The 22,415-nt window shown below is 42.6% G+C and overlaps 1 protein-coding gene across 1 annotated transcript in view; it reads left to right on the top strand.

Annotated features, from left to right (window-relative positions):
* Positions 1 to 22,415, top strand: part of laptm4b (lysosomal protein transmembrane 4 beta) — a 91,283-nt gene that overhangs the window by 31,889 nt on the left and 36,979 nt on the right. Inside the window, exons 3-5 of the mRNA XM_078541116.1 lie at positions 5,289 to 5,362; positions 17,341 to 17,463; positions 19,026 to 19,124. Of these exons, the coding sequence (XP_078397242.1) occupies positions 5,289 to 5,362; positions 17,341 to 17,463; positions 19,026 to 19,124 (296 nt within the window). The remainder of the gene's footprint in view (positions 1 to 5,288; positions 5,363 to 17,340; positions 17,464 to 19,025; positions 19,125 to 22,415) is intronic.

The raw sequence follows: 22,415 nt of genomic DNA, 5'->3' as shown, positions 1-22,415 counted from the left end.
AAATGCCCGCTGAACAAGGGCAATTAGGAATGGGCAATAAATGCTGGCCTAGCCAGCGATGCCCACATCCCATGAACAAATATAAGGAAAACAACCTGCTCTCCACCTTTCCTGCCACCTTCAATGATTGATGCAGCCAGGTCTCTCTCAGCTCCAGTGGCCACTTTGGAATTGTACCTTTCATTTTATATTATCTCTCTCCGTTCTTCCCAGCAAAATGAACTTAAATGCAATTAAATAAATAGCACTGGAAGCCTCATTCAAACATCTGGTGAAGTGGTCAGAGATTGTGATGTATTACTTTAGATTAAGAAGTATTTTAAGCAGCGTGTTACACCCACTTTGGTTCATTTGATTCAGTCACCAGTTTAGCCATAATTAAAGTCGTACAAGGATAATTAAATGTTATTCAAACACTTTTAGCTGCTACAAGCTGAAACGCTTAAGGAACTTTTTGCGAAGTTGCAAATGCTGGATGGGAAAGATGTTTGATTTTTTTTCTGTCACGGGACATGGGCATCACTGGTAAGGCCAGCATTGCCCAAGCTCTTTGCCCTTGATCTGATTGGCTTGCTAGGCCATTTCAGAGGGCAGTTAAGAGTCAATCACGTTGCAGTGGGTCTCGAGTAAGGGTGCCAGATTTCCTCCCCTAAAGGACATTAGTGAACCAGATGGGACTTTCTAACAATTGATGATAATGGTCACCATTGCTAAGGCTAGCTTTATATTCCAGATTTTTGAATTGAATTTAAATTCCACCAGCTGCCATGGTGGGATTTGAACCCATGTCCCCAGCACCATTAGCCTGGCCTCAGGATGACCACTACATCTCCCCTAATTTACAAGACATCTATAGTTCTACATGCTACCAATTTGACGCACTTGTACCACACCATGGTTTATCCCTGGCAATAATTCAAATGCTATGGTTGATGAGATGTCGATTGGCCTTAATTGCAAAGGGGCTGGAATATATATTTTAAAAGATTGCATTTATATAGAACCTTTCATGACTACAGGGTGTCCCAAAATGCTTTATAGCCAAAGAAGCACTTTTGAAATGTAGCCACTGTTGTAATGTACGAACCGTGGCAGCCAATTTACACACAGCAAGATCCCACAAACAGCAATGTGATAATGACCAGATAATTTGTTTTAGTGATACTGGATGAAGGATAAATATTGCCCAGGACACTGGGAAAACTCCCAGCTCTTCTTCAAAATGGTGCAATAGGATTTTTTATGTCAACACTGGAACATGCAGAGTCCTCTGGGGTAGAGAATTTCAAAGATTTGCAACACTTTGAGTGAAGAAATTTCTCCTCATCTCAGTCCTAAATGATTGGCCCCTTATCCAGAGACTGTGCTCCCATATTCTAGATTCCCCAACCTGGGGTAAACAACCTCTCATTGTCTACCCTGTCAAGCCCCTTCAGAATTTTGTGTGTGTCAACAAGATCGCCTCTCATTCTTCTGAACTCTGGAGAATATAGACCCAATTTACTCAGCCTTCCTTCAAAGGACAATCTCTCATCCCAGGGACCGATCTAGTGAGCCTTCCCTGTACCACCTCCAATATAAGTATATCCTTCCATAAATATGGAAACCAAAACTGCACACAGTACTCCAGATGTGGTCTCACCAAAACCCTGTACAACGGTAGCAAAGCTTCTTTTTTGTATGCCAATCCCCTTGCAACAAAGACCAACATGCTATTTGCCTTCCTAATTGCTTGCTGTACCTGCATGCAAACTTGGTGTGTTTCTTGTATGAGTCCCTCTGAACATCAACATTTGCAAGTTTCACACCTTTTGAAAAATATTTTGCTTTTCTATTCTTATGACCAAATTGAATAACCTCACACTTCCCTGAATTATTTCCCCATGTTTGGTAGTGTCATTAGACTAATGATCCAGAGACCATGGCAGATGGTGGAATTTGAATTCAATTAAAAAAAGCACTGGAATTAAAAGTCTAATGATCATCACGTCGATTGTTGTAAAAACCCATCTGATTTTCTAATGCCCTTTAGGGAAGGAAACCTGCTGTCCTTACCTGGTCTGACCTACATGACTCCAGACCCACAGCAATGTGGTTGACTCTTAAATGTCCTCTGAAATGGCCCAGCAAGCCACTAAAAACAAGTCAATAAAGAATAAAACCTGATGGAGTGAATCAAATTGGCTGAAGACTCATCTGTGATGCTGGGGACCACCGGACAAGGCTGAGATAGATCATCCACTCGGCACTTCTGGCTGAAGATTGTTGCAAATGCTTCATCCTTTTCTCTGATGTGCTGGGCTCCTCCATCATTGAGGATGGAGATATTTGTGTAGTTCCTTCCTCCAGTTGCCCACCACCACCATTCACGACTGGATGTGGCAGGAGCGGAGCTTAGATCTGATCCATTGGTTGTGGAATCGCTTAGCTGTGTCTAACATTTGCTGCTTCTGCTGTTTGGCACGCAGGTAGTCCTGTGTTGAAGCTTCACCAGGCTGACACCTTATTTTTAGGTAAAAGCAAAATACTGCGGATGCTGGAAATCTGAAACAAAAACAAAAATTGCTGGAAAAACTCAGCAGGTCTGATAGCATCTGTGGAAAGGAAGACAGAGTTAATGTTTCGAGTCCGTATGACTCTTCATCAGAACTAAAGAGAAATAGAAATGTGGTCCACTTTGGCAGGAAGAATAGAAAAGCAGCACATTAGGAGAGACTGCAGACCTCTTAAGGTACAGAGGGATCCCTGTGTTCCGGTACATGAATCACAAAAAGCTGGTATGCAGATGCAGCAAGTGGTTAGGAAGGCGAATGGAATGTTGTTACTTATTGTAAGGGGAATGGAATATAAAAGTAGGAAGCTATGCCACTGCTGTACTGGGTGATGGTGAGACCACATGTGGAGTATGATGTTCACTTTTGGTCTACCGACTTAAGAAAGGGTATAATCGCATTAGAAGATGTTCCAAGAAGGTTCACTCGACTGGTTCTTGGGGATGAAGGGTTGTCTTATGAGGAAAGGTTGAGCAGGCTGGGCCCACACCCATTGGAGTTTAGAAGAATGGGAGGTGATCTCATTGACACATAGGGCAGCGTTTTTAGTTCAGGGGGCACCCGGGATCGGCGAGCCTGGGAGCAGCCAGGGAACAGACCTCCGGCGGCGATCGGCCCCCCCAACCCCGATTTCACGCCGGGATCGTGCGCTGAAAGGCTCAGCGCTGCCAGGGTTGGGGGGGTGGGAGGAGGGCAGGCACGGGCGCTGGGGGTGGGGGGAAGAGTGCGGAATGAAAGCTCCCTGAAGGCAGAGAGCTGCCTGAGGGAGCTGCAGAATTTAAATGCGACAAAAAGAGATTTTAAAATCCGGGAAAAAAATGCCCACGCACCTGAATCAGGTCACCTGAACATAGACAAGACGAAAATTCTGTCCATACTTTTTTATTTTTAAAAAATTTAATAACGGAAACCTCATCCCGCCCGTGGATGAGGTTTCCTGAACAATGTAAAGGCCGCCTGGCCGATTCACCCGCCCGCTCACCATAATATTGGACAGGCAACGGCAAATCTCCATGAACTGCATCACCAATGGGCTCAATTGCCCTCTTAATTGTGAGTGGGCAAGTTTCCAAGCTTAGCGCCGACCGAACTATCCACGCAAGTGCGCGATGATGTCGGGACGCTCGCCCGACCTCATCACGCGTTATTTCACGCTCGAGCGGGTCGGGCGTGTGCCCGTACATCATGCGCAAAATTCTGCCCCATAAGATCCTGAGGGCACTTGAACAGGGTGGATGCTGAGAGGATGTTACCCCTCAGTCTAGAACCAGGGGGTCACAGGTTTTTGATCAGCGAGGGAGTTGAGGGTTACGGGGCGGCAGACAGGAAAGTGGAGTTGAGGCCACAGTCAGGTCAGCCCTGATCTTATTGAATGGTGAAGCCAGTTCGAGGGGCCGAATGGCCTACTGCTGCTTTTAATTCTTGTCTTCTGGTAAGTTGTTATTGTTCCTGTTGCTTTTGAGGATTTTCTCACCCTCCCTTGTCAACCCAATTGTCTTGCTTAGTTATTCAATAATTATTTTCCATTCCCGTTCAATGAATGAGGTCTATTATTTATTTCTTTTTGTTTAAAAGGTTTATTTACTTAAAACTCAACTTGCCTCGCAGCCAAGGGCCAAATTGAGGCAAGCTTTACAATCAATCATTCTAAGCAAAATATCAAATACAAAAATGGTGGAAAGAACAGAGTAGAATAACGTACGATAATTAGATTAGGGTCTTTGCACCATTAAGATGCGAAGTATAAAAGTCATTAGGGTTTGTTCATCGTATTTCTGAGATGATGGGGGGAAAATGGTGACATAGTGGTAATGTCACTGGGCTAGTAACTAGAGACCAAGGCTAATGTTCTGGGGATAAAAGCAAAATACTGCGGATGTTGGAAATCTGAAACAAAAACAAAAATAGCTGGAAAAACTCAGCAGGTCTGACAGCATCTGTGGAGTGGAACACAGTTAACGTTTCCAGTCCGTATGACTCTTCATCAGAAATGCTCTTGGGATGTGGGTTCAAATCGCACCATGGCAGCTGGTGGAATTTAAATTCAAACAATAAACCTGGAGCCTGGAATAGTCTCAGTAATGGTGACAATCATCGATTGTCATAAAAACCCACCTGGTTCACTAATGTCCTTTAGGAAAGGAAATCCGCCATCTTTACCTGGCTTGGCCTCCAGATCCACAACAACGTGGTTGACTCTTAACTGCTCTCTGAGATGGATGGACAAGCCACTCAGTTCAAGGGCAATTAAAGATGGGCAACAAATGCTGGCCTTGCCAGTGATGCCCACATCCCGTGAAAGAATACAGAAAAAAAGATACGGCTTTGGACTATTCCTCAGCAAGATTTGTTACAACCTTACCCGGATAAGCGTCACTGTGAATAGGTTGGTTCTCTACTTGCACCACTGAGTCTGAAAGCAGAGTGTCAAGTTCAGGTCGATTGAAGTCACCCAAGACAGCGATTCCAGTGCCTGGCTGGCGAGTGAGGATCTGATCTGTTACCTATCCATTTATTGAACAGTGAGTTAATGATTTAAACTTTCTGTTCATGCAAGATCAGTCATAAAAGGGGAGAAAAACAATCAACCAACTTAATACGGAATATGTTAATGGGAAAATTAAACTCTTGCACCAGTTCTAAGGTTTGTTTGTTCTCATACTGTACTTTGCTTTTACATAGCACCTAGAAATAATGTGTTGTTCATAGTGTGTACTTCCCATTTTTCTATTCCAGATATATGTATTGCTACTGCCATTTCCCTCCTTATGATAACGATCTGTGGAATGGCCACTTTTGGCGCGTATAAGGTACTGTGAACTGATGACAAAAATGGTGATCTAACATTTGGCAGTTAACGTTTGCTGGGTTTTATTTTTATGAAGGTATTATAACTGATTTTAATGCTGTATTTGATAAGGAATTCTATTTAGAGCAAGAAATTGCTGTTTATGTGAGCCTATACATTTTGAAATTGAAAGTTACTTTGTGCTTTCCAGAAAGGTCTGTTTAGCAAATATTAGGATCGACATCTTCCACAATGTGCCAGACCAGTCAGGGGTCAAAGAGAAAAGTCCCCTGGAACACTGACGCAGATTTTGCAGTCAGAAACAATAAACTATTCTCGCCAGTGACACCAAAGAAAGATGCCGCCAAGGTCTGGCAATCTCTGTGGTGTGGATTTCCCTTTCCCAACATCGGTTTGAATCTGGTGGCAAGTCTTTCCCAGGCATCCAGCGACAGTGATGTCATCAAACACAGTCAGCAGCCAATCACATTGAAGTATTCTCACAGACAGCAAACCAAAAAATAAAATGCACTGGGTATCCTTTGTTTGTAATATCATTTTACAGAGAGTGAAATAAAGGTTATGACATGCACATAAGATTAAGGTAAAAGCTGAAATATTATACACCTTTAAAAAGAATATATAATTAAAAAAAATATGTAGATATGTTTTATCGAAATGGAGAAATTTGACATTCCACAAATATAAAGTTAACTTTTCAGGCCAGAGAGGTTTTACAGCAGTAATTGTGAATTTAGTACGCTGTTAAAAACCCAATTACACCTCATTCAATGAGGAGAAACTGGATGGGAATGATCTCCTGAGTTCAGTGATTTCTAATTGATGGCAGTTTTGGGGGGGTCTTCAACAGCACACACTCTGGAGAAGTACTGAACAACTGAAAGAAACTTCTGGATCTCCATGTTTAACTGTGTATATGCAGACTCCAGAAACTGTTGTCGGCTACAGAAGAATAATGAAAGCAATCATTGACAGTTTCACTGTCATTACTACCACAAAATCTGGACTATTATGTTTTCTGCCATAGCTTTATTGAGTAGTGTAGGTGTGGCTGATTATAGTTATGCCAATGTTAATTAGATAGTTACCTTGCCTAAGTTTCATGGTCTCCAGTTTTGTGCTGTAATGGACAGTTTTCTACTTGAAACAGATAACTTTACTACAGAGCTCTTTTAGAAGCTAAAAACAAAAAAACTACTGCGGATGCTGGAAATCCAAAACAAAAACAGAATTACCTGAAAAAACTCAGCAGGTCTGGCAGCATCGGTGGAGAAGAAAAGAGTCGACGTTTCGAGTCCTCATGACCGAGGACTCGAAATGTCGACTCTTTTCTTCTCCACCGATGCTGCCAGACCTGCTGAGTTTTTCCAGGTAATTCTGTTTTTCTTTTAGAAGCTACATGCTTGAACCAGGTCCACGACGAGAAGGCTCCACCCCTCAGATTACCTGCGCTAAGGGCTCATTCGTCAAGAACAATCACGTGACCCCTAATAGGCAGCAGGAAAAGCTATACCTTCAATCACTACATTTCCTCCCCCTTTAGTTCTTTTCACATTTCCTATTTACAAAGAACATTTTACTTCACAACATTTACATATATACAGGTCAGGTGATTAAAGGTTAAATCACTGAGGTGGTTTTCTTAATCGGTTAGAGTGGCACATCTCTACCTCTTGAGGCTCTCCCACTAGATCAACGTGATCAGGAACTGCAGCATCAGGTACATCATTAGAAACTTGCAGTTCAGGGTTAGTCAATTCTACAGAGACATTGGGTATGTCTATTTCAGGCTGATCTGTCACCTCAGGGATTAATGGTTCGACATCAATCACAGGGGGAATAGCTGGTTGTTGGAATGTCTCTCTACTCTTTAGATGATTCACGTGTTTTTGAACAATCTGGTCTTCCCCTTCCACTTGGAATGACAAGAGTCCAGTTTCTGAGACAATTGTACCAGGAACCCAACAAGGTCCATTTCCAAAGTTCTGCACAAAAACTGTATCTCACACAGTAAATCTTCGAGCTTTGCTATGAATATCGTGATTCAACTTTTGATTATTCTGATTCTTCTCTACCTTCCCCTCTAAGTTTGGAAACACCAGACTGAACCTTGTATGTAGACGGTGTTTCATCAGTAATTCAGACAGCATTGAACTCGTAGTCGGATGAGGAGTCGTACAATAATTGAGAAGAAAATGTGAAAGTCGAGTTTCTAGTGTACCTTCAGATCACTTCTTCATTCCTGATTTGAAAGTTTGCCCTGCTCTTTCTGCTAACCCATTGGATGAGGGATGATATGGGGCTGTTTTAACATGTCTGATTACATTTAAACTCATGAATCTCTGAAATTCTGTACTAGTGAAGGCAGTACCGTAATCCGAAACAAAGACTTCTGGTAGGCCGTGTCCACTAAAACATTGGTGCAGCTTTTCAATAGTTGCACTCGATGTTGGTGATCTAACTTCATATACATCCACCCACTTAGAATGTGCATCCATGATCATTAAAAACATGATACCTAAAAATGGACCTACATAATCAATATGTAGTCTGACCCAGGGCTCGGCTAGGCCACTCCCACAGATGCAGTGGAGCTGAAACGAGCAACGTCTGTTGTTGCTGACACTGGAGACAGTGCTTGACCATGCTTTCAATGTCACTGCCTATGCCTGGCCACCAGACATAGCTTCAAGCAAGCATTTCCATCTTCATTATGCCTGGATATGCACTGCAAAGCTCCGTCAAGAGTGGTTCTCTTCCTTGCAAAGGGACGATGACTCTTGGTTCCCACAACAAGATTCCATCTTGACAACCTAACTCTGTTTTTCGGGCATGGAATGGTCTTATCGCTTCAGACACTGGTGAATTTGACCATTCCTGCAATACCTGGTCTCGGACTTTTGACAAAGTTGGACCCCTGTTTGTCCAATTTCTTATTTGCTTTGCACAGACCGGCGATGAGTCCAAGAAATTCAACATAAGCACAACTTCTTGTGGCACTGGAGTACGTACAATGCTATCTGATAATGGCAGATGACTGAGTGTTTCTGCTTTTGAAATATGCACACCAGGATGGTGCCCAATGTTGAATTCTTGCTGAGGCTATTGGCAAATTGGCTTTATCCTCACTAAATAAACCCATTAGTCATGGTCCGACACTACGGTGAAATGTCGACCACGTAGATACTGATGGAATTTCTTCACTCCAAATATTACGATAAACCTTCCTTTTCAAGTTCTGAATAACCCTTCTTGGCTGCAGAGAGGGTTCTGGAGACATAGCCTTTTGGCCTTTCGAAACCATCTTCCATCCTGTGTGACAACACAGCTCCCACACCATAAGGAGATGCACCACAGGTTAATATTAATTCTTTTGATGGGTCATAATGTACCAGTGGACATGGTGAATGTAATAGCTTCTTGACCTACACAATGTTCTTGTTGCGAATTCCATGACCAATGATGATTCTTTTTCAGTAACAAGTGTAATGGTCACTGTTGACAAGTTTGGTAAGCAGTGGCTATAATAATTAATCATGCACAAAAAAGACTTGAGTTCAGTGACACTGGAAGGAGAGGGCATCTCTTAGATTGCCCTGTCTTTCTCCTCTACTGGATGCAACCCTATGGCATCCACCCGGTGACCCAGGTTAGTGACTTCCAGCACTTGGAATGTATATCTCTCTTTCTCTAATCTTACACCGGCTTCCAAAAATCTTCTTAAAACCTCTTCCAGGTTGGCCAAATGTTAGGCTTCCGTTAACCCTGTGATCAGAACATCATCTAGGTATACTACTTCTCAGGAAAACCTTGTAAAAGACTTTCCATGGCCCTTTGGAAGATTGCACATGCAGAGGATACTCCTAAGGGTAGGTGTGTATATTAGTACAGCCCTTGTGCGTGTTGATGGTTACATACCCTCCAGACCTGCTATCCAGCTCCAGCTGTTGGAATGCATGGCTCATGTCCAGTTTGGTATAAGATTTGCCTCCAGCTAGCTTTGTGTACAAGTTGTCTATCCTTGGGGTAGGATATTTATCTAGTTTGGTTGCCTTGTTAATAGTTAATTTGTGGTCTTCACAAATGTGAATAGTTTGATCAGATTTCATCACAGGGACTGTGGGCGCTGCCAATTCCAAAAATTGGACCGGCTGGATGATGCTTAGCTTCTCTAAGCGACACAATTCTGCATCCGCCTTTCCCTTTAGGCCATAAGGCACAGGTCTGGCCTTAAAGGACTGGGGTGTTGCCTTGAATCGACGCATATTTTTGCTTGCAAGCCTTTTTACTTTCCCAACTCATCACAAAATACACTGTCGCATTTCCTTAACAGTTCAGGAACTCCCCCTGTTCTCATTTGAAATATTTCAGACCAGTCGAGCTTAATTTTTTTGTAACCAGTCTCGGCCCAGAAGTCTAGGTCCTTCACCCGTTACTATGATCATTGGAAGCTGGGCTGTCTGTTGCCGATAGGACACAGGTACTGTGGCAATGCCCTTTACCTTTATTAACTCTCCAGTGTATGTCTTCAATTGAGCCGTGGTTTGCTCCAGATTCAGTGGCTGGGTACCTTCATTTAGGTATTTAGGTGTGTGGCCTCCCACCACTGTGGTTGAGGCTCCCATATCTATCTCCTGTTATCTGTTTATTGTTCATCTTTAGTTCAAGACAGTTTCTGAGTGATTTACATTGATGGTAACATGATGGTCTATTCACACATGATTCACACGCCAAGTCGAAACTGGGCAACTTACATTAGGATCAACCCCAACTGTGGCATTACTAGAGGCTTCCCATCCACTTGAAGGGTGATGGTTATTGCTTCAGTTTTTACTGCTTTGCCATTGTATAGGGAATAGATATTGGTATCGGCAGCTTCAGTTTCACTTCATTCATTTTGATCTGCTGTCTTATGGGTTGTCTCGATTTCACCCTGCATTGCTTTATCACCGTGCCCTTTTCTTGTGAATATGAGCACATCAGTCGTGGCACTCTGCCTCCTTGAATCTGCAGGTGCCCGGTATGTGGCTACCCCCCCACATCTCTAACAGATTAACTTCAGAGTCGCTGCTGAAATGCTTCCACTAGGCCCTTGCCTTTCTCGAGCAGCAGAGACTGTCTCTCACTTTGCTGCTGTCTCTCTGGTTTTCACACCACGCCCGGCGTTAGGTTCCCGCCCCAACTGAAGAATGACGCCGTGTTGCACACTCTGTAAATCCTGTGAGTCTCTCGCAGTACTTTCCATGGCGAGCGCTGTTTGTGCTTCAAATCAATGTTGACTTCTGCAGGTAATCGGCACTGATTGGCGTTGCCGTGAACGCCACAAACTAACCGGTCTCGCAGCATTTCATTGTGTGTGTCTCTGAAGTCACAGTGCTCAGTCAACTGCTTCAACTTCACTATATAAGTTGTGATGGACTCCCCGGGGCCCTTACTCTGGACTTAAATCTCTGCAGTATTACCGATAGCTTCAGCTGAAAATGCGTCTTCACAAGGTCGACCAATTGGTTAAAAGATTTAGAATTGGGCACATTCGGGGCCATCAGACTGCGGCTGAGGTTATAGGTCTTGCTACCACAGACACTTAAAAGAATTGCTCTCTGCTTCTCCTCTGTGGTTATTTCAATCACCACGAAATAAAAACCAAGGTGCCCTACGCACTGGCTCCAGTCTTCCATGGACGAGTCATAAGGGTCAATTCTGCCGAAGAGTGACATGACTGGTGAGTTTACTTTTTTTTCTTAAGAACTGATGTACACACATTCACAAGGCGAGGTGAGGCATCGGAACTATTTTACCCTCGTCGCTAAGTGTAACGACTAGACGTACTGGAGAGGTTTCTACTTGAAACAGATAACTTTACTACAGAGCTCTTTTAGAAGCTAATGTTTGAACAAGGTCCCCTCGGATTGCCTGCACTTAGGGCTCATTCGTCAAGAACAGTGACGTGACCTCTAATAGGCTGTATGAAAAGCTATACCCTCAATCACTATATGTGCATTTTGATTTTCTTACTTTTTGTATTGTGACTGAAAATGCTTCAATCTGAAATTGTGAATTAATTTGGAACGCACTTTACGCATATTCTGGGGTGGCCATTCTGTCAATAGGAGGGAAGCATCACACCATAAACCATTTAGAAAAGAATGAACATTCTGCCACTCCTGAAAGTGAAAGGTAGATTTAATTCTGCAAGTGTAACATTATATCAGAATGTTTGCCTACTGTCAATACTGATTGACTGACCTGCTGTACATTTCCAACAATTTCTATCCTTGTTTTCTTAGGCATCATGCATATGATATTAAATTCATAAAAAAGGCAAAATGCTCTGGTTGCTGGAAATCAGAAATAAAAACAGAAAATGCAGCAACACTCTTTACCACTGTTATATTCCAGAAAACCACCAGGTGGTGAAGGATAGGACTGGAGCCAATCTTCACTTTTACACTTTTATAAGCATTTATTTACAGAGATACACATTACAAACATGCAACTCCTGACCCAACAACCCCAGTTTCATAAATGAAAACAGGAAATGCTGGAAATACTCAGCAGGTCAGGCAGTATCTGTGGAGAGAGAAATGGAGTTAACATTTAAGGTTTCATTAGAACTGTGTCTTCCACTCTATCATAGACCTCCTTTGTGTCCTTGTCCCACCCACCCTTTGCTCAAAGCCTATTATATCGCGAACTATTCCCAGTGCCTATGAAAGGTTACCAACTTAAAATATTGACTCTGTTTCTCTCTCCACAGATGTTACCTGATCTGCTGAGCATTTCCTGCATGCTTTTTACTGCTTTAAATTTAACAATTGACTGTCTGACTTTCTTTTCTGATTAAAATTCATGGGGTCTGCTGAAAATGTGTTCTTATTGGCACATTCTCTTTGCTGGACTACATGCTGGATTTGCAAATTAAACCTGTTGTAGAAAGTTAGGGATCAGCATGAGTGGCTTAAGTGCCATTTTACTGACATGAAATCCGTTCATGCAATGCCAATCAATCTCTCTGTCCCGGAAAGAGAACAATTTATACTATTCAGTTTCAATTTTTCGAGATTTTACAAATGTCAAATTTTACATTTTAAAATTCTCCCTTTTCCTTTTTGTACTTTTCTCTCTGTCTCTGTCTCTCTCTCTCCTTCAATCCAATCTTTCTTTCCCTCTCTTTATATCTCTTTCTCTACCTGATTTGATTCCAATCCATCTGATTTTCTTCTCCATCATTCTTCGTTTTTTTTTACTCAACCATTGAATTTCATAGGTTAAGGAGATAGACTGTTGGTCCGATCATTCACCAAGGTCCCAGACACCCTGTCGCCCTTTGCTGCAGTGTTACCAGCTCACTCTCCTAGTAAATTACATGTGGTGCAGTCCACATGGTGTAGGCACAGGAAGGTGGTGGTGTAGTGGTATTGTCACTGTACTAGTGTTCTAGAGACTCAGGGTAATGATCTGGAGGTCCTAGATTTGTATCCCACCATAGTAAGTAGCGAAATTTGAATTAAATAAAGATTTGGAATTAGCAGTCTGATGATGACCATGAAACCATACCAGTTGTTGTAACAACCCATCTGGTTCACTAATGAAGGAAATTGTCTGGCCTACATGTGACTCCAGACCCACAGCAATGTGGTTGACTCTTAAGTGCCCTCTAAGCAAGGGCAATAAATGCTGGCCTAGCCAGCAATACCCATATTCCATGAACAAAAACACTCTGACGTTATATAAAGTGACATTCCTCAGCAGCAATATTAAAGATATCAATTAGATAGGCAGTGATTGCATTCAAACACAATCTGTAACCTCATGGCCTAGCATATCCCCCAATCTACCATTACCATCAAGCTATAACATAGAAAGCAGGAGTAGGCCCTTTGAGTCTGCTCTGCCATTCATTATGATCATGGCTGATCATCCAACTCAAGAGCTGCTCCCACTTTCTCCCCATATCCTTTGATGCCTTTCACCCCAAGAGCTATATCTAACATCTTCATGAAAACATACAATGTTTTGCCTCAACTACTTTCTCTGGTAGCGAATTCCACAGGCTCACCACTCTCTGGGTGAAGAAATTTCTCCTCATCTCCGTCCTAAATGGTCTACCCCATATTCTCAGACTGTGACCCCTGGTTCTGGACTCCCCCACCATCGGGAACATCCTTCCTGCATCTACCCTGTCTAGTCCTGTTAGAATTTTATCGGTTTCTGTGAGATCCCCCCTCATTCTTCTGAACTCCAGTGAATATAATCCTAATCGACTCAATCTCTCCTTAAATGTCAGTCCCACCATCCCAGGAATCAGTCTGGTAAACCTTCGCTGCACTCCCTCTATAGCAAGAACATCCTTCCTCAGATAAGGAGACCAAAACTGCACACAATATTCCAAGTGTGGTCTCACCAAGGCCCTGTATAATTACAGCAAGACATCCCTGCTCCTGTACTCGAATCCTCTCGCTATGAAGGCCAACATACCATTTGCCTTCTTTACCGCCTGCTGCACCTGCATGCTTACCTTCAGCGACTGGTGTACGAGGACACCCAGGTCTCATTGCACATTCCCCTCTCTCAATTTATAGCCATTCAGATAATAATCTGCCTTCCTGTTTTTGCTACCAAAGTGGATAACCTCACATTTATCTACATTATACTGCATCTGCCATGCATTTGCCCATTCACTCAGCTTGTCCAAATCACACTGAAGCATCTCTGCATCCTCCTCACAGCTCACCCTCCCATCCAGCTTTGTGTCATCTGCAAATTTGGAGTATTACATTTAGTTCTCTCATCTAAATCATTGATATATATTGTGAATAGCTGGGGTCCCAGCACCGATCCCTGCGGTACCCCACTAGTCACTGCCTGCCATTTGGAAAAAGACCCGCTTATTTTTACTCTTTGTTTCCTGTCTGCCAATCAGTTTTCCTTCGATCTCAATGCACTACCCCCAATCCCATGTGCTTTAATTTTACACACTAATCTCTTATGTGGGGCTTTGTCAAAAGCCTTCTGAAAGTCCAAATAAACCACATCCATTGGTTGCCCCTCATCAACTCTACTAGTTACATCCTCGAAAAATTCCAGTAGATTTGTCAAGCATCATTTCCCTTTCGTAAACCCATACTGACTGTCCGATTCTGCCACTGTTTTCCACGTGCTCAGCTATTAAATCTTTTATAATGGACCCAAGAATTTTCCCCACTACCGACTTCAGGCTGACTGGTCTATAATTCCCTGCTTTCTCTCTACCTCCCTTTTTAAATAGTGGGGTTACATTAGCTACTCTCCAGTCTGTAGGAACTGTTCCAGAATCTTGGAAGATGACCACCAATGCATCCACTATTTCTAGGGCCACTTCCTTAAGTACTCTGGGGTGTAGATTATCAGGCCCTGAGGATTTGTCAGCCTTCAATCCCATCAATCTCTCCAACACCATTTCCCTACTAATACTGATTTCTTTCAGTTCCTCCCTCTCACTAAACCCTGTGTTCCCCAACATTTCTGGCATGTTATTTGTGTCCTCCTTTGTGAAGACAGAACCAAAGTATGTATTTAGTTGGTCAGCCATTTCTTTGTTCCCCATTATAAATTCCCCTGTTTCTGACTGTAAGGGACCTACATTTGTCTTGATCAATCTTTTCCTCTTCACATACTTAAAGAAACTTTTACAGTCAGTTTTTATGTTCCGTGCAAGCTTACTCTCATACTCTATTTTCTCTTCTTAATCAATCCCTTAGTCCTCCTTTGCTGAATTCTAAAGTGCTCCCAATCCTCAGGTCTGTTGTCTTTTCTCGTCAATTTGTATGGCTGTTCCTTGGATCTAATACTATCTCTAATTTCCCTTGTAAGCCATGGTTTGGCCACCTTTCCTATTTTACTATTTAACACAGGACTACTTGTTTGCCAAGCAGCAAGTGATAGCCAGAGCTAAGCGATCCCACAACTAACAGATCATATCTAAGCTCTGTAGTCCTGCCACATCCAGTCGTGAATGGTGGTGGACAATTAAACAACTCACTAGAAGAGGAGGCTCCACAAATATCCCCATCCTCAATGATGGAGGAGCCCAGCACATCAGTGCGAAATATAAAGCTGAAGCATTCGCAACAATCTTCAGCCAGAAGTGCCGAGTGGATGATCCATCTCGGCCTCCTCCGGATGCCCCCAGCACCACAGATGCCAGTCTTCAGTCAATTCAATTCACTCCATGTGATATTAAGAAACTGCTGAAGGCACTGGATACTGCAAAGGCTATGGGTCCTGACAATATTCTGGCAATAGTACTGAAGACTTGTGCTCCAGAATTTGCCGCGCCCCTAGCCAAGCTGTTCCAATACAGCAACAATACTGGCATCAACCCGGCTATGTGGAAAATTGCCCAGGTATGTCCTGTATGCAAAAAGCAGGTCAAATCCAACCCAGCCAATTACTGTCCCATCAGTCTACTCTCAAAATCATCAGTAAAGTAATGGAAGAGGGATTCAACAGTGCTATGAAGTGGCACTTGCTTAGCAATAACCCTGCTCACTGATGCCCAGTTTGGGTTCCACCAGGGCCACTCAGCTCCTGACCTCATTACAGCCCTGGTTCAAACATGGACAGATGAGCTGAACTCCCGAGGTGAGGTAAGAGCGACTGCCCTTGACATCAAGGCAGCATTTGACCAAGTGTGGCATCAAGGAGCCCTAGTAAAACTGGAGTCAACGGGAATCGGGGGGAAAACTCTCCGCTGGTTGGTGTCATACCTAGCACAAAGGAAAATGGTTGTAGTTGTTGGAGGTCAGTCATCTCAGCCCCACGACATCACTGCAGGAGTTCCTCAGGGTAGTGTCCTAGGCCCAACCACCTTCAGCTGCTTCATCAATGACCTTCCTTCCATCATAAGGTCAGAAGTGGGGATGTTCGCTGATGATTGCACAATGTTCAGCACCATTCGCAACTCCTCAGATACTGAAGCAGTCCATGTCCAAATGCAGCAAGATTTGGACAATATCCAAGCTTGGGCTGACAAGTGGCAAGTAACATTTGCGCCACATAAGTGTCAGGCAATGACCATCTCCAACAAGAGAGAATTCAACCATCACCCCTTGATGTTCCATGGTATTAGCACCACTGAATCCCCCACTGTTAACATCCTGGGGGGTTTCCATTGACCAGAACCTGAACTGGGCTAGCCATATAAATACTGTGGCTACAAGACCAAGTCAGAGGCTAGGAATAGTGTGACGTGTAGCTCATCTTCTGACTCCCCAAAGCCTGTCCAACATCTATAAGGCACAAGTCAGGAATGTGATGGAATACTCCCCACTTGCCTGAATGAGTGCCGCTCCAACAACACTCAAGACGTTTGGCACCATCCAGGACAAAGCAGTCTGCTTGATTGGCACCACATCCACAAACATTCACTCCCTCCATCACCAACGCACAGTAGCAGCAGTGTGTACCATCTACAATATGCACTGCAGGAATTCACCAAGGCTCCTTAGACAGCACATTCCAAATCCATAACCACTACCATCTGGAAGGACATGGGCAGCAGATAGATGGGAAAACTGCCACCTGGAAGTTCCCCTCCAAGTCACTCACCATCCTGACTTGGAAATATATTGCCGTTCCTTCACTATCGCTGGGTCAAAATCCTGGAATCCTAACAGTACTGTGGGTGTACCTACACTACATGGACTGCAGCGGTTCAAGAAGCCAGCTCACCATCACCTTCTCAAGGGCAACTAGAGATGGGCAAAAAATGCTGGCCCAGCCAACGAATCCCACATCCCGTGAATGAATAATAAAGAAAAACACAACGGTGGTGCTCACAGTGTAATGACAGGTCTCTCATTCTGTGGTGCATATTTAAAAGAATTGTAGTTTCTGATGTCAGTTTCAACAAAAATGTGTGATGTGGAATCTTATCAAACTGTGTCGGACTTGACATTTGCAAAACTTATATTTCTTTGTTTCCTCCTTGTTTTCCAGCAACTCAGTGCTTGGATCATCCCCTTCTTCTGTTACCAGATCTTTGATTTTGCCCTCAATACTCTCGTAGCGATCAGTGTGGTCATCTATCCAAACTCCATTCAAGACTACTTGCGACAACTGGTACGAAATGCACAATGTTATGTAAAATAGTTTGGCACAGAAAGGCCAGAAATGACCATTATGAAACATGGGAACAAGGGAAGGCCACCCAGTCCCACAAGCTTGATCTTCCAGTCAATCAGACCATGACTGAGTTGTACCTTCCATCCTTGCTCCGTAACCCTTTGACACACTTGCCCAATTAAAATCTATCATTCAGTCTTGAAATTTTCGATTGGCCCCAACCCTCAACAACTGTTTGAGGGACAGAGTTTCAGATTTCTACTACCTTTTGTGTGAGGAAGTGCTCCCCGGTATCTCTGATTGGTCTAGCTCCAATTTTAATGTTATATCCTTTCATTCTGGGCTCTGTCTATGAAAAGAAATAGTTTCCCTCTATCTACCCGATCAAATATTCTAAACACCTCAGTTAGATTGTCCCTAAATCTATTAAGGGAATACAAATCTAGTCTATGCAACCAGTCTCCATAATTTAACCCTTTAAGCCCCGGTATCATTCTGGTCAATCTGCACTGCACCTCCTTCGAGACTGAGGTTTCTAAATATTTCTAAACAAAAACAGAATCTGGCCAGGAGGAAAAGAATAGAAGGATAATGTAGATGGGGTTAGCTGAAGTAAGGCTGGAGGAGGTCCATGTGAAGCCTGTACCTGTGCTGTACATTTTCCATCATGACATAATTCCTGAGTTGCGGTGCTCAAAACCCCAGAAACGAGAAGGATGGACACAGAGGCCTTCAAATAAATGAAAAATGTTCCCACTTGTAGACATATCCAAAGCTAGATGATGTAAACTTGAGAAAGTCACTGATAAACCCAATCGGGAATTCAAAAGAGAAGTGGAGGTTGTGACATAATGGTAAGGTCACTGGACAAGTAATCCAGAGGCTCAGGGTAATGCCCTGGGGGGAAGGGGGTGGTTAAATCCCACCATAGCAGCTGGTGAAATTTGGATTCAATTAATTAATAAACTCTGGAATTGAAAACTAGTCTCAGTAACATTTCCACTTTTATTTCGAGTATTATTGCTGTGACTTACTCAGTAATAGTGACCATGAAGCTATCATTGACTGCCGTCCTTACCTGGTCTGGCCTACATGTGACTCCAGACCCACAGCAATGGGTTAACTCTTAAATGCCCTCTGAACAAGGTGGTTGACTCTTGACTGCTCTCAAGGGCAATTAGGGATGGGCAACAAATGCTGGCCTTGCCAGTGGTGCCCACATCCCATGAATGAATTAAAAAAAATTAAAAAATTCTTTACCCAGATAGTGTTGAGAAGGTGGAACTCACTATCACAGAGAATTTTTTGAAGCAAAAAGCGTTAAATGCATTCAAGGGGAAAATAGATAAGTCCATGAGGGGAAAAAGCAAATCAAAGTTGTGTTGATAGGGTTGGATGAAGGTGGTAGGGAGGGGGGAGGGGGTGGGCTCATGGGGAGCATAAACATTGACATAGACCAGTTTGAACTGATGACCTGTTTCTGTTTTATTAAAATTCTGGACACCTCAATGTCCATGCCGTCCTGGATATCAGTTGTTCTCTACATTCTGTTTCTGCAGCCTGCTAATATCCCACACAAGGAAGATCTCATGTCAATGAATCCAACATGCCTGGTGTTTATTGTTCTTATCTTCATCGGTATCATTCTGGCCTTTAAGGTAAGTTTGAGCTCCCAATTTATCAGATCCTGATTGTTGTGCTGTAAGAGAGATGCACGATTGATGCCACTGTACTTGCTTAGTTTTTGCATCACGTCCTAATTCCATGGCAAATCACTGTTGACAGTGATTTTTGCCTCTAGAGCCTTAATCCATCATTTTTATTAACGACTCATAATCATCATTTTCAAGAAAGCAATCTTTCACCAATATTCTCCAGCTAAAAATATTGCAGAAAAATAGAGTTGAAAATTGAACAGTTCTACATGGATACAGGTCTAAAATATCCTTTTAAGGGGTATTGTTCAGACTGCAGGCGTAACAAGGATCACTGGCTGCGGACCACAAACATTCGAAACTTAAAAGACTTGCGGTGATTTCCAAATATTAATTTGATTGATTCATCGAAAGACATGAAGGTATTAGAGAGGGTGCAGAAAAGATTCACGAGAATGGTTCCGGGGATGAGGTATTTCAGTTACGTGGAGAGATTGGAGAAAGATTGGGACTGTTTTCCTTGGAGAAGGGAGGTTTGAGAGGAGATTGGATGGAAGTGTTCAAAATGTCTGGACAGAGTAGATAGGGAAAAGCTGTTCCCACTGGCAGTAGGATGGAGAATGGGAGGGCATATATTTAAGGTCATGGGCAAAAAGAAGCAATGGAGACTTGAGAAGAACCTTTTGCACACAGCGAGTGTTTAGAATCTGGAACACACGCTGCCTGAGAGTGCGATGGAGACAGGGCCAGTCGAGGCATTCAGGAGGGAATTGGATTATTATCTGAACAGGAAGAATGTGCAGGGCTACAGGGAGAAGGCGGGGGGAGTGGCACTAGGCGTTTGCTCATTCGGAGAGCCGGTGCAACACGATGGGCTGAATGGCCTCCTTCTGTGCTGTAACAACTCTGTAATTCTGATCAGAACATCATGGTGCAGTATGTGTCTCGGTTTTCAATCTCACTGCTGGCAGGCCAAACTCCCCAAAGACTTGGAAAACTACCCCATTTGGTACTTGTCTATTCCTCCCTAATGTGAACATGGTAGGCATTACCTGATGTATCATTTTTCAAGCCAGTTGCGCTAGCTATGTTCAGCGCACAGCAGTGTTGTCTCAACATCAAAAAATTGTGGGTCCAAGGCCCATTCTATGACATGAGTGCATAATCTAGATTGACATCCCAGTGCCGTGCTGGGGGTTTGCTGCATTGTTGGAGGTGCCATCGCATATTACGAAATTTGCTGATGGCATTAAGCTATGTGACTGGATGAAGATCATGTTAGAAATTGGTATTATTCCCAGGCAAATGAACCAATTAAATGGATTTCTGTCTGGATAGATTTTGATGTGGGTAAATATCCGGTGTACATGAAAATATATGCCTATTAGCAAAAGTAGAAAAAAATGAGTGAATGTTTTCAATCATGTTGTGGGTTTGTTGACAGTGCACAGGGATCCATTTTAATGGCATTTACCTGCATATTGAGGTAAATTATTCTAACCTTGTATAGATCATGGGTGATGCCACACCTGGAATTTTATCTTCTGAAGAAAAATGTTGTATTGCTGAAAAAGGGGACATGTCGAAGCTTTTCATCTTGCACTCATCAGGACACTCGCAAGACTGCCAATATAAGGGGAGAACAACGATTTATACTGTATGTGAAGAGAGTTGTGATTGGTTGACAAGTGGACCAATCTTCACTCTCTTCACATACAGTATAAATTGTTGTTTTCCCCTTACATTGGTATTCTTGTGAGTGTCCCGATGAGTGCAAGACGAAAAGCTTAAAAATGTTGTATTGGGAAGGTTCATGAAAGAGCAACCATGATTCCGAAACAAGAGGCTAGGTATAGAGACAGACTGTCATGCTGGATTTGTTTTCATTAGAGGAAAGAAGATTGAGATGAGACATAACCCAGGCTTTCAGGGATTGGTAAAAGTAACTTAGATACAAGTAGTTGACTTAAATTGGAAATTGAGCACAAGACTAAAAGACTTGGGTATAAAGTTAACACATTTCAAACAAAACAAAACATCAAAATTGTTACTTTTATTAATTCATTAGAATTAAAGTAGTTATTGGTGTCAATCAACGCCTTTTATAAAAGTTTAATAAATATCTGTTTAGGAAGGGATCAGATTGTGTAAAAAAAGTACAAATAGAGATGATAGAATTAAAAACAAAAAGCTAAAAGCATGTTGTGTGGTATATTATGGTTCCTGACCTAAACATTGGTGTATTATGCAACAGGATTAAGGGTAAGCAATTGGGATGTAAAGATTGCCTGGCATTTTTGGACTTTCACTGCACTTGTTTTTAAGAGGAACTTTACAGGCACTTTCCTCAGGAAATGAAATGTGTTGGGTAGATTCCATCACATTCTCAGGATATGAGAGGGGTTGAGGGGTGACGGGCATTGATGGAGGAGAGGGGGGGGAGGGGGTTCAGCCATTTAGCACAGAAAGGAGGAGAATGTTTTCACTCAAAGTCTCAAAGTGTTATGAATCTTTGGAATTCTCTATCCCAGAGAGCTATAGATGCTCGGTTGTTGAGTATGTTGAAGACTAATGCCGTTAGACTTTTGGGTACTAAGGGAATTGAGGGATATGGGGATAGTACAGAAAGATGGAGTTGAGGAAGAAGATCAGCCATGATTTGTTGCATGGCGGAGCAGGCTCGAGGAGCCAAATATAATACTCTGGAAAGCCACCTGGTGGTGGACAGAGCTGGACCCTATCTTCACACACTTTTATAAGCATTTATTTACAGAGATACGCATTAAATAGACATACCTCCTCTCCCAACGACCACAGTTTCAGTCTGTTCCTATCTATAGGGGCACAAGCGAATCCCCAGTTAATGTCGAAAACCTGCACACAATTTGAATACGATTAATATACAATTAACACCAAATACTTACTTCAGTTCCTATTTCTTATGTCCTGGATATCCTCCCATTCAAAAAAAAAACCAAAACAATTTTAGAAACATATTTTTCGTAAAGCATAATACCCCTTTAAAATGGCACCGTCTAAACACTAATACTGATTGTAGTACATTAGCGGGGAGGGAGAAAGTGGATAATGAAATGTATGTGTTTTCATTTCTCAGATTATTAATGGAAATGGAGCAGAAAGAATACTGTAATTTTCAAAGATCAAATAACACATCTGTGTATTTTGAACTGGAACCTCTTCCTGCTTATTATAATGTGCAATTTTATTCTCCCCTACCTGTTATAGCAGGAGTTTTGTTTTAGGATTTGAAATTTTATATATAAATATATTAGA

The sequence above is a fragment of the Cetorhinus maximus genome, chromosome 4 (assembly GCF_964194155.1).
Source record: "Cetorhinus maximus chromosome 4, sCetMax3.hap1.1, whole genome shotgun sequence".
In the NCBI taxonomy this organism is placed as follows: domain Eukaryota; kingdom Metazoa; phylum Chordata; class Chondrichthyes; order Lamniformes; family Cetorhinidae; genus Cetorhinus; species Cetorhinus maximus.
The sequence above is the reverse complement of the archived record's forward strand: the minus strand, read 5'-3'. Positions and strand labels throughout refer to the sequence as shown.